At 38.1% G+C, this 13,083-nt stretch overlaps 1 protein-coding gene across 2 annotated transcripts in view; it reads left to right on the top strand.

The window, feature by feature from the left end:
- The window catches only part of rspry1 (ring finger and SPRY domain containing 1), a 34,418-nt gene extending 22,783 nt beyond the window's left edge, over window positions 1-11,635 (top strand). For both annotated transcript variants that reach the window (XM_062035319.1, XM_062035318.1), the window contains exons 8-15: window positions 1,219-1,350; window positions 1,443-1,558; window positions 2,060-2,203; window positions 2,280-2,391; window positions 3,506-3,608; window positions 3,686-3,838; window positions 5,927-6,031; window positions 7,175-11,635. In XM_062035319.1, the coding sequence (XP_061891303.1) occupies window positions 1,219-1,350; window positions 1,443-1,558; window positions 2,060-2,203; window positions 2,280-2,391; window positions 3,506-3,608; window positions 3,686-3,838; window positions 5,927-6,031; window positions 7,175-7,271 (962 nt within the window). In that variant the 3' untranslated portion in view covers window positions 7,272-11,635. The remainder of the gene's footprint in view (window positions 1-1,218; window positions 1,351-1,442; window positions 1,559-2,059; window positions 2,204-2,279; window positions 2,392-3,505; window positions 3,609-3,685; window positions 3,839-5,926; window positions 6,032-7,174) is intronic.
- The last annotated feature ends 1,448 nt before the right edge of the window (window positions 11,636-13,083 follow it).

Below are 13,083 nucleotides of genomic sequence, written 5' to 3'. Positions count from 1 at the left end.
AAAATGAGGGGTGGGCAACATCATTTTAATTTCATTTCAGCTTTTAATTTGTTGGTCATGATTATAATTAGATTGGAACACAGTACAAAGACTTTAGGCAGACAAAAAAACAGTATTAGACAACGTAACAATATCAACTAGGGGTGCAACGATGCGCTATGATCACAGTTTGGTACGTAACATTGCAATAATGGAACAAAATGCCATAACACAAAACTGCTTAGCTTTTGAGCTCTAATGATTTGAAAACTGGAACATAAAAACTACAAACTGCTGGCCTAGTTGTTATGTTTTTCTTTGTTTCTTTGTAAGTACCAAGTCAAATTCCTTGTGTGTTAAACATACTTGGGCAAAAAAACGGATTCTGATCGTGATAAAATTTTGCAATACAATTCTTAAATAACAATTTAGAAGACATTTAATGTGACCTTGCTGACACCTGGTGGCTAGTGCGTAGTACTGCATATGATTGATATCTTTTTGTGGGGATCCATTCTTTAAAATACTACAACAAAAAACGGACACCATAGATTTGACTGATCATCGACTCTGGACAAGATCTATCAAATCTGATTCAATTAAGAAAATCCTGAATCAAAGATAGCCCTCCTTTATTGGGAGAAGAGTCTCCAGCTTCTGGGTTTGCCTAACACTATTGCTCGTCGCTACTATCACTAGCAAAGGACAGGACAGTGAGCTATATTGCTGTATTTATTTGCAGAGTAGACCTCTAACACGAGGCATAGTTCCTGTCCCTCACTTTTAATGTGTACTGATTAGGAAATTGGTACGTATCTTTACCGAACCTAAAATACACTTACCGGTCCCTCTTAATGTCAACCAAATATTACATTTATTCCATGATTACATTTTTAATACATTTGTGTAAAGCAGAATAGAGTCAGGAATGCAAAATAGTTAAGCAAAAGTGAAAACTACTATTGGTTTACATTCAAATTCTTTAAGCCATCCTATGTCCAAGGACTTACTTCCTGAACTTCTAATAAATATCTAAAAATGAAAAAGTAACAATAGAAACAATGTGAGAATAAACATAGAAAAGAACTGGGTTTTTTTCAATCTCTTCAGTCTAGCAGTGATCTGATACTTATACTACCCATGGTATTGATATTGTAGATATTTGGATTGATCTCCCCACCCTTTACAAAAAATAAGACAAATGTTCTACTTTTTCATGGTCTTCTTTGCCATCCTTAGGTGAGAACAAACTGACAGTGTCTGAGTCATGTATAAGCAGCAGACTGGCTGTGTTGGAGTCATGGTCGGAGCATCCTGACTACCTGAAGAGGCAGGTCGGATTCTGCTCACAATGGAGCTTAGACAATTTATGTGAGGGGTCCCGTCTATTCAGCACTATCTGATGAGAAGGTTTTGTGTAGTTGAGTTGTGCCAACGGTTCTTCTTCTGTTCCCTCTATCCAGTTCTCAAAGAAGGGCGTCAATTCACCTATGAGAAGGTCAACCTCACCCATATCAACGCCATGCTCAACAGCAACGACGTCAGCGAGTACCTCAAAATCTCCCCTAGTGGATTAGAGGTCAGTCTGAAATTAGCCTCAAATATATTTTCAGTATCAATTGTTTGATTAATTTTTGATGGTATATCTTTTTGTCAGGCAATTTAAAGCAGTCTGGGTTGCATTAATGCAATATTTATAACTAACTTTTGGACACTTCAGCTTTGTTTTAACACGTTTTGAGCCTGATTTGCTTGCGCCCTCTGCTGATTGCTGCAGGTGTTGCCGTTTGTAGACCAAATCAAGGCACATATATTACATTAAAAAAATCTCACAGCACAACCACTAAACAAAAATAAATAGCAACAGGTGGCTACAGATGTCGCTGCTATAGATGAACAATACATTATTTGTTGTCCATTAATGATCAGTTTTGTTCCAATGAAGTATAATTGATAACTTCTCTAGTTACACCTTATAGTCTCTCCTGGTGCCGAGATCACTAGTCTTTAACACAAGATAATTAGACTGCTGAAATTGCAAAACATTTTTGAAATGTGTTGTCTTATTTCTCCCCCACAGGCACGGTGCGACGCCTCCTCATTTGAGAGTGTACGTTGTACTTTCTGTGTGGATTCTGGCATTTGGTACTATGAAGTGACGGTCGTTACATCGGGTGTGATGCAAATCGGATGGGCCACCAAGGACAGCAAGTTCCTCAACCATGTACTCCATCTGTCTATTCTCATCCTGTGCAGAGGTCAGTCAAGTGTTTTCTAACCTGTTCAAATGTGTGTTGCAGGAGGGTTACGGGATTGGCGATGACGAATACTCGTGTGCATACGATGGCTGCAGGCAGCTTATCTGGTACAATGCTCGCAGTAAACCTCACGCTCACCCCTGCTGGAAGGAGGGTATGCTTTCTGAAATCACTCAACTTAGAATTTCTGATTGGTCAGATTTTTGCATCTACAGATGGTTAAAGAGTTAAGCCTAGTGTATACTCTCGTGTCACGTAACTTGCGTAGGCGACGCCGTCTTTCCCCCTCCTCCTGCGTAGCCTCCCACAAGGCTTGTGTTCACTTTCCAAAAATCCCTATGGTTTTGTCGCCAGCGATGCAGAAAGCAGTGCTGTGATTGGTCAATTTTTGCCAAAGAAGGTCCCTGAACACAGGCGACTAGATTTTGTGCTTAAAATACACAAATTATTGTATTGAAAAACATCAGTGATTAAATATTTGCATGAAAATTAACATTGTGCAGTATGTGTACTTAATATCTTGCTTAATACAAGTTTATTGGGTTGTTGTTACATCCAAAAAAAGTCAACTCTTTTTAACTTTTAATGCCAATTTTGTGCTAAGAACAGGTTCAATTCTGACACATTCTTTATCGTGCACACACAACACTTCTCATTTTTTGTCAATAATCTTTCAGGCACGGTATATTTACGAACATGTGATCTCTAAACATGACAATACAGATAAACACCAGCATGTTGTTAACTTACAATCGTTTTTTTTTACAGTTTTGTTTATTTACAATTACATGATAGCTTTCTCTTGTCCCATGTCCCAAACGGCCAAATGGCGTTGCATACTAATAATATAGTCTCTGCCGTGACTCGTTCAGAAGTTGCAGTCCATCTTCACGAAGGAATTTTATAAGTAAAATGTCCATTAAAAGTAAACTGATGATTCTGAATGATTAGTTCCGGTGTAGACAAAGATGTCGATGTTGTGGTTCAGTGGTTGTTGTCTATCGTCACTCTTCTGAGAAGGAAACACATTCTCTAGTCAACAACAGCTGTAGTTGCTCCTTCTGTAGACACTGCCCTTAGTGTTTTAGAAGAGAATTACGGGTCTGGCGCCAACCCCCACGGAAGAACTATAAAATAAACAAAACGCCGTCAGAGAGGACGCAAGCTACGTGACGCAAACATATATTCCAGCCTTTAAGCACCCACATTCCTCATACAGAGGGATAGAGAGTGCTGTGTGGATTCAAATGTATGGTGACCTATTTTAGGAGACGCTATCGGCTTCCTGTTGGACCTCAGCAAAAAGCAGATGATCTTCTATCTGAACGGACATCAGCTGCCGCCAGAAAAACAGGTTTTCTCTTCAGCAACGTAAGTTTTCCTCACACTTTTGTTTTTCTCCTTTGTCTTCTTCCCACAAAATCACTTCTTTCCCCTCAATCTGTCAGGTCTGGCTTCTTTGCGGCGGCCAGTTTTATGTCATACCAGCAGTGTGAGTTCAACTTTGGCGCCAAGCCTTTCCGCCACCCGCCCTCAGTCAAGTTCAGCACCTTTAACGACTTTGCGTCACTGCTTCCCAGTGAAAAGATCATCCTGCCCAGGTAAAATGAAGTTAGGGTAGTGGCATTGTTACATTATCATGTATTTTCTTTAAAGCATAAAAAGATGGACCACACCACCATCTTAAGGCATTCCATCCTAATAAAAAATAAAGTAAAACAGACATAACTTTCTTCCACCTTTTGATTTTTTTAGGCTTTTGTCAGTGCTGGTATGAAATGTGTTTATACTGTGACCGCTTACGTGAACAACCAAATTGTGTGGATCAACCCATTAAGTCCTGGTCCAGTGTTCTTCTTGTTATTAAAAAAGCGCCAGCTTAAGCCCATGTCAGTATGTATGTATGCATATATATACATATATATGGATATATATGTGCTAGTGTGCGTGTCCAGATCCATAAATCAAAGTTTACATCCAAAGTTTCAAAGACGCACACAGCGTATAGTTAGAAGTTATTGTCGTAGTAATGTCAAAAGATTTGGGGTACTTAACACTAGTTTGATCAAGAAATGCATTAATTAACTTAAAATATCTTTCTCTTCAACTTCAAGCAGAAATGCACAAAGAAAAGGGTACATTATGGAAATATCGAGTCCAAAGCCACGAGAAGTTGTTCTCCTGACAAGAAAAAACTAAAATAAAGACTATAGGACATATACCGTAATTTCCGGACTATAAGCCGCACCTGACTATAAGCCGCACCAGCTAAATTTAGGGGAAAATACAGATTGCTCCATATATAAGCCGCACCCAACTATAAGCCGCAGGGTTTTGATGTGTAATTACCGTAGTATATAGGGGTTCCTGCTACCACGGAGGGGATTGTCGGGACAGAGATGACTGTTTGGGAACGCAAAGCGTCCCATTTATTAACAATAAATCTTTCAATCATTCAATCAAACTTTCACATCTTTGACATGGCGAACAGCATTCGTGCAGAGTACAAATAATACAACGTTGCAAAGTAATACAAAGTGCTCGTCTGTACGTTATCAAAATAACCAGCCTACCGGTATATGAAAAGTCAGTCTTTAATCATTGTGTCATCGTCTTCCTCCTGCGTACTAAAACCACCGAAATCCTCTTCGTCGATGTCGGAGAAGAACAGGCCGTAAATAAGCTGCACCCTTATATAAGCCGCAGGGACCAGAACGAGGGGGAAAAGTAGCGGCTTATGGTCCGGAAATTACGGTATATATTTTTTCCATTTTGGGGTCCCCTGAGCTAGCTGGTGTTCTTATGTTTTGGTTTGAAACATTTTACTGTGAGCAAGTTGTAAACCGAACATTGTATTGACTTAATTTTATTTCGTGCAGCGGCAAATCCGTGTGTGTGCGAATATAACCCGCACAGGCATTGGAAAAAAAATCTTGATATTTCCCGGAATCCCTGTAAGTGTGCACTGATGTTAAAGCTGATGCACACATGCCATTGTACATGTATTATCTCACTATATTGATGAACAGAGACGTCATAATGCGCCACCAAGTCAGCTGTGGTTGCTTCTTATTGGACAAATTAACACGACGGTGGTCTTTTTTTTTGAGGGTAGAAATAAAAATAAAAGTCTACACTTACTGTATGTGAGCGTGGACTTTTTTCCAACACCAGAGTCTGGGGAAATCTGCATTTTTAAAAATATTTGTGCCCTTGGATGCCTTTAGATAAGATAAGAGTATGAATTATCATATGAAAACAGAAAGATCACAATAAAAATATGCAATAAAGGAAAAATAAAACATGTCGACAAACTGCTGTCGGTGCAAAAATTATTTGTCACGCAATAGCTTACGTGTAATCAGTCAGCCTGATGGGCGTCAACTTAAATGGGTTTAACTGTACTAAAATATAATTTCTGTGAAAGTGCAAGAAAACTATTATGAGAAGTAAAGTAAAGCCATAATGGAATTTAGTATGTGCGTATTAGTTCTAACATGACCTTGATTTATCGTTTGTGTTGGAGAAGTTTAACTGAGCATTTCTTCCTTGCCTTGGAGTCACCTGACTAAAAAGTAATACCGGTACATGTATGACAAGTTGTGATGCAGTACATCATCATCATAGTTTATCAAAGGCAACTTCTTTTTGTTAACGCAAACTCAACATTTCCTGTGCTTTATTCCTAGGCATCGGCGCCTGGCTTTACTGAAACAGGTCAGCATCCGGGACAACTGCTGCACGCTGTGCTGTGACGTCATGGCTGACACAGCGCTGCGGCCCTGTGGACACGGGTAGGTCATGTTGCCTCCCAAATATCAGAATCAGAATTAGCTTAATTGGCCAAGTATGTTTAACACACAATGAATTTGACTCGGTAGATTGTGCTGCCTTCTTCAATGTAAAAAAATTAATATTAACAATTAACTAAAAATATAAACAAGTACTTTATATGCAAAGCTAATAAATAATAGTGCAGTGGTGAATAGAGCAGAGCAAAAAGATAATGAAGTGAGCATGAGTTTGTACAATCACGGTGACAGATTAGTTCAAGTTATTTCACAGGGTTTATCAAATTGCCAGGCTGAAGGAAGAAACTATTGTTATGACGGGTTGTTTTGGCATACAGTGATTTGTAACACCTGCCGGGGGTGGGTGGAGTATGAGCAGTTTGTGACCAGTGTCTGAGGTGTCTGCAGTAGTGCTATATCTTGTGTTACTACTGTAAAGTGGGATCGTTATAAAGTCCAATGTAAAATTTGCACATTTGACCAAAGTTTTTGGTTATAGTATATACATCAAAAGTAATTTGTTTAGTTTTAATTTGCCTCTATCTACAGTACCGTATCTGTTGTTAAGAGAAGAAAGTGAGCATATCATACACATAAATTAAGACAGGAATGTCCCAAGTGTGGCCTAGTTTTTTTTCTCCATAAAATAAAGTAAATGCATATTGATATATAGCTAGATGTAAGCCTCACTTTGTCACCAATAAAACTAACCTAAAATGTGGATGTTTTGTACAGAAAGCTTAGCATGTATTGACCTAAATTGGATGGGTTTTTTTCAACCTTATTGATACCCAAAATGTTTAAAACATTTAAAAAGCCAACTTGCATGTTATTTTTACATTTGTACTATGGTGAACTTTTTAAAATGTGAAGTGTTCAACATTAGAGTGACATGTTTAATTGTTTCCGTGTTTTATTATTAAGTGGTTAACTTCCTGTTACACTTGTCTGCATTATGCGTTTGAAATGTTACTCAAAACACTGGCTCCACATTTAATTAGGCTTTTATGATGGTGGTAGTTTGATTATGGATTAGTTTGTTGATAAATGAGAGGTTGACCGGTGTGATGGAACAGATGATTAATATTTCTGTGGCTAGTTAATAAACGCGTTGTTGTGATTGTTTTTGTCTTTATCTTCTTCCAGGGGTATGTGTATGGAGTGTGCCTTACAGTTAGAAACGTGCCCCCTGTGTCGCCAGGACATCCAGACTCGCGTCAGACTCATTGCACATGTCTCCTGACACACTCTAACCTGCTCCTGTAAGGAGAGATGCACAAGCCCTACAGACACCTCCCCCTCTAAGCCCCTCTGGCCCAGCCGGCTTGGAGGATGGTTCCGCAGTGAAAGCATCCGAGCTATGCGTTCTGGTCAGAGGAGGCCTTGATGGAGGGGTGACGATAGGAAGCAGACGAGCGGATGGGGAAGCCAACTGCAGCAGGATTCCTGTGAGCTTCTCACTCATTTAGCCATGCCTCCTCTTTTGTATTCTTCTGAGAGCAGAAGCCAGACAGACGCTCTGAAGGAGGGAGCAGAAACAATTAATCACATCAAAACCAACCTCTATAATCTGTAAGATCCAATTTTGCGAACCTCTTTTCACAAAAGATCCTATTGTATTCTTGTTTAGAGGACACTACATAATCACATCATACACACACACGATGGGCTCTGCAAGGTAGTAGTAATGAATGAGGGTGGGCGATACTGCAAATTTGGTAAATCCAAGGCAAGTATTGTAGATATTGATGCGTTTTTCTTTAATATACAAAGGACTTTAAATGATTTTCAAAATTTGCCTTTAATTGGCTAATTAGAATAAACACAGGACAAAGGTTCTAGCCCCCAAAATGTCTACAAACAGTATAAATAGAACAATTATAAAACAAAGTAACAACATCAATAAAATAGTTATTCCCTTTATTACAATTATTTGAGCAAAATAAAGTCAATAGTGCAAAATAATTCAACAAAAACTACAGCTAGCTCACGTTGAAATATTTGGAAGGTTTGCCTCCAAATGTAACAATATCAGCAATGTAACAGTATCAATAACTCTAAAACCACAGATATTGTTTGACACTCAGTGACAATAAACATCAGTGTTTTCCCACAGGGTGTCAAATTTACACAATTGGCCATGACGCATTTGTAAAAATTGAGTTAAGAAAAAAAGGCAAAACACATTTTTTTTCAAGCTATTAGCAAACTGGTTTCTTTTTGTTGCTAAACTACAGCTAGCTCACGTTCAAATATGTGACAGTTTGCCTCCAAATGTAACAATATCAGCAATGTAACAGTTTTAATAACTCTAAAACCACAGGTATTGTGTGACACTCAGTGACAATAAACATCAGTGTTTTCCCACAGGGTGTCAAATTTACACAATTGGCCATGACGCATATGTAAAAATTTAATTTAAAAAAAAAAGCATAACAAATATTTTTAAAGCTATAAGCAAACTGGTTTCTTTTTGTTGTTAAAAATGCCACAAACAAGATTGAACTGTCTTTGATTGCACCCAGTGTTCCTGGTAAAAAGCTATAGCCTCCAAAATTCCCTTCCAGATTTGTCGCTTGTCACTTTTTTGAAGAAAAGTATAATAGAGACGGGTACTTGCTAAATTATAGAGATAAAGTTGCCTAGTTGGCAGCACTGATACCTCCCGTTTTGTTGTATTGTTTGGCAGACCAGGTGCATTAAAATGTGTTAATGAGGGTGGGAAAACAGGTATTTGCAAATCTATTTGTGGTGGTCCATAATTTGGCAGGCCGCCACAAATAAATGAATGTATGGGAAAACACAAGAGTAAAACTGATTTCATCACACTAGGAATCATCCAATTCTTAATACCACTCTTGGTATCAATATGGTATATATTAAGGTGAATGGTCCCACCCGTTGTTATGGACACATGTGGTGGTAATAAGCCCAAAGTACAGACAAACATTAGTGGATGTCCCAAACAGCATTGTTATTGTCTTTGCTCTGTGTACCATCGCTATCTCTTGGTTCCTGTGCTGATCCATTTCACATATCTGCAGCAATGTCAGACTTCCGTGTACAAATGTCAACAAAAACATGCAGTTTACTCATTTAGTTTACAAAATGTAAAATATCTGATCTTACCAGAAGACTTCACTAGTCTTTTATCACAACCATTAAGGAAGCAAAGAGTGATCCGGTACTGTAAAGATTTTCAACTTATTCATTTGCGCTTGTGTGTCGTGCTTTATTTATAAACTCAGATTTGGATTGTTCACTGTCATCAGTCTAACAGAAGCTTATTTGTTCCCAGTATAATTGTGGATAATGTTGATAATAGGAAAAGTATCCGTCTTGAGTTTACTTTATGGGCACTAAAAAAATATGTCCAACATTTGGTTTTGAAAGATGGAGTATCAGTTACATCTGGGGTTTTCAAAGTGGTCAGCCTCATCTTCTCCCACTCACAACTGTTTATTTACATATCACCACACGCCCCCAACTGTAGACACTCTCACTACAAGAACTACAAATAATTCCTATATATTTTCAACATCGCTTAAGCTGAGCAGCTATTAAAATATATTTTAAACTGAGGTTGAGCTTCTGCCTCCTCGCACTTTGAAAACTCCAGAGTTGGATTGTTGTAAAAGCAAATGTGAAACGTCAATGTGAATGATGTATCCCCAAGTCTGGCATATGTGTTTGCAATTCTATTATTTAATTCTCTTAAGTCTGTTTGTTTACAGAAGTATATTGGCACCAAAATTCTACTCTATCCCCTTAGTTACAAACAAATGAGACTTCTTTAAACTAACTAGACGGGTATGTAGGGGTGGGCAATATCTTGCACATTGATCTGGTACCAAGTAAAAAGAGGGCCAATATTACAGATAACTTTACTTTTCACTTGAAAATATTCAAATTTTCATTGCCTTACATTAGTTGATTGGGATTTTAATCAAAATAAAACACAGGCGGAAGATTTTTGGTAATCTTATTTGTGAACAATTTAACAATATCTACATATTCTTACGGTACTGAATAGATCAGAACTGGATTATTCAGATTGTCTGAGAAGACGTTCCATCTCTCAGCTCTAGATTAAGGTTGATGATGCAGTATCCAGAGGATAAACACTAATTCCAGGATCCTGCCCTCAAACCAGAGCTGTCCAATCTAAAGTCTGTGAACACAAACTGAATAAGCCTGCTCTGATTAGAGAGCTTTAGTCTTGAGGGCAGAATTTTTTTCCTTACTTCCAGCACTGCACCCTTAGACGAGAGCAGATGAGAAGCGAAATATCTTCTATATGAACAGTCGAGTTGCGATCAATTCAATGACCCGGATGAATAAGAATATTTAAAGGCTATACAACAGTATAAGACAAAGACAACAATATAAGACAAAGTAATAATTACATACAATTTTGGAGCAAAATAAAGTCTGTAGTGCTAAATAGGTCAACAAAAGCAAACACTACTAATGGCTCATTAAAATCCAGGTCCAATAATCAACAATATATACCTATAACCATCTAACAATAAAGACATTCCAGAAAATATACATGAATAAGAAATATCAATCTCATCACACTATTATTGAGCCGATACCAATACTACCATTGGTATCAATACTATCAATACTTGCATCGATTCGCCCACCCCGACTAGAATCAAACATTTATCTAAGGCCTTTTTGCCATTTCTTGCCCTTACAGGGGCTACTGTAGCTCTTGTATGAAAGCAGCCCGTTGGTTTACAGGAACGAGTATATTTATGCAATGGAGTATTTTAAGATTAGGCTGAATTGTTTTTAAAGGAAACCCAGTAAACGCATGAAGTAGATGTGTTAAAGTTTACTGCAAAGCTTTCTGAAGATGACTTGAATCGCTGCGTGAGACAAAAGCCTGTTTAGTTACTGTTTGCTTATTTGGAGCACCTTAAAAGAGCAGCTGAGAGAAATGGTTCATTGTATGATCTTAGGAGATTAAAAAAACTGAAAAGAGGAATTTCTCACCAGAATTCCTAAAGATATGGTTTATGAAAGATTGATGTTTCTTGGATTGTGCTATTTGTAATAAATGTATATTCATGTGATGTTTACATGACAAGACAGTGTTTCTTTACATGTTTGGTATTACTGCAATATTTTACACATCAAAGCATATACTGTACTCCAAATATACATCACATGGGACAAGTGTTAGGAAATAGATGGATGGATGTTAGATTGTTTTTTTTAAATAGACACATGTTAATTTCATCAATAATTAAAAACCGACATAAAAGTAGGAAATACTTTGATAAGGGTAACTCCAAAGAATCGGAATAATAAGGATCACCATTGTAATCAAATACTACTAAATATGTATTTGAAGGGTAATGTGTTTGCTAATACTACAAATGTTAGCACTATTAGACAATCGCATACAAGAGTCAGTCCGTGGAGTCCATACTTAGTCCAGCAAAGCACGCCAAAAAAAGGAGGCAAGCGGCCACTTTGATGCATATTGCTAAAAAAAATAAAACTCTTCCAATGTAAGTCTTAACAAAACAGACATATGAGCTTTGTGTTATTAGTGACAAAGCAAATTACTAGTTATGGGTCAAACGATACTGAAGCATCGATGCCTTATGAAACAAAATTAGTGCTATTGTGTCTCTAGTATCATTTTAATCTTATATCACCAAATAAGGAAAATGCAATTACTCCTGTTTACGATTTGGCTCATTGACCAGACTTGCGGTTTTCAAATTCCTTTTTGGCAAAACTAAAACAATCATTGATTTTTGGGTCAAATGTAATGACTGTTTTAATCCAGTAGATGGTGGATGACCATTATGAAATAGCAACATGAGAGCAGTTAAAGTTAAAGTACCTATGATTGTCACACACACAGTAGGTGTGGCGAAATTATTCTCTACATTTGACACATCACCCTTGATCACCCCTTGGGAGGTGAGGGGAGCATTGGGCAGCAGCGGTGGCCACGCCCAGGAATCATTTTTGGTGATCTAACCCCCAATTCCAACCCTTGATGCTGAGTGCCAAGCAGGGAGGTAATTGGTCCCATTTTTATAGTCTTTGGTATGACTCGGCCGGGGTTTGAACTCACAACCTACCGATCTCAGGACAGACACTCTAACCACTAGGCCACTGATGCTGTGTCAATGCAACTAGTGAGTGTGCCATACACTCACTGAGGTGTCATTTACGCATCACTAAAAAATACCTTACATTAGATTAGACCAGGGATGTCAAACATGCGGCCCGTGGGCCGGATCAGGCCCTCGAACAGGTTCAATCCGGCCCGCGAGATGAGTCAGTGTAAAATTGAGCTGCATTTTTAAATAAAATAAACTGTTTTTCTAAATGTGTCCACTGGATGTCGCAATAGCAATTCTGTTAGGCAAGCAAATTGTTTATATTGGGGCGAGCAAGTATACCAAGCAAGAGGTACACAGTAGCGGGGCTGGGACTCCTCCCCCCTGACCCAACATAAAACACACAGGAGTAAAATAAACAATTGGTAACCCCACTTAAAATGCTGCATGAGACACATTGATATGGTTCTGTGAAAATTAGTTTCTTCTGTGAAAATTCAAAGAAAGTGAACAGTGGAAAGACAAATGAGGTAGTTGATACATAGAGGAGTTTTTATTTATGCTTTCTTATGTTTTTTGTTCAATCCTACATGGGCTGTGACTTAAAGTTGAATTGCTTTGTAGATACACTGAGATTAAGTCTAAATTCATTGTGTTCTTCATGGAGTTTTTGAAACTGTACCATTTTTTTCCGCAGATTTTTCAACTAACTTGAATTGTTTTGTCAAGAGGATCATATGTGATATGTCCTTATTTCAGAATGTGCTTGTTCTATTTTAGGCCAAAGTAAAACCAAGAAAACAATCTGAAGTTGCCGTAGTTGTATTTTAAAGTTATTATGCCATGATTTTACCAGTCCGGCCCACGTAGGAATAGATGGTTCTCCATGCGGCCCCTGAGCTAAAATGAGTTTGACACCCCTGGATTAGACCTTAAGTCGTTCCGTCCTCGGGAGGACATTGA

Source organism: Entelurus aequoreus, linkage group LG24, assembly GCF_033978785.1.
Source record: "Entelurus aequoreus isolate RoL-2023_Sb linkage group LG24, RoL_Eaeq_v1.1, whole genome shotgun sequence".
Lineage (NCBI taxonomy): Eukaryota > Metazoa > Chordata > Actinopteri > Syngnathiformes > Syngnathidae > Entelurus > Entelurus aequoreus.
Note: the sequence above shows the minus strand (reverse complement) of the source record. Positions and strands in the feature narration are given on the sequence as shown.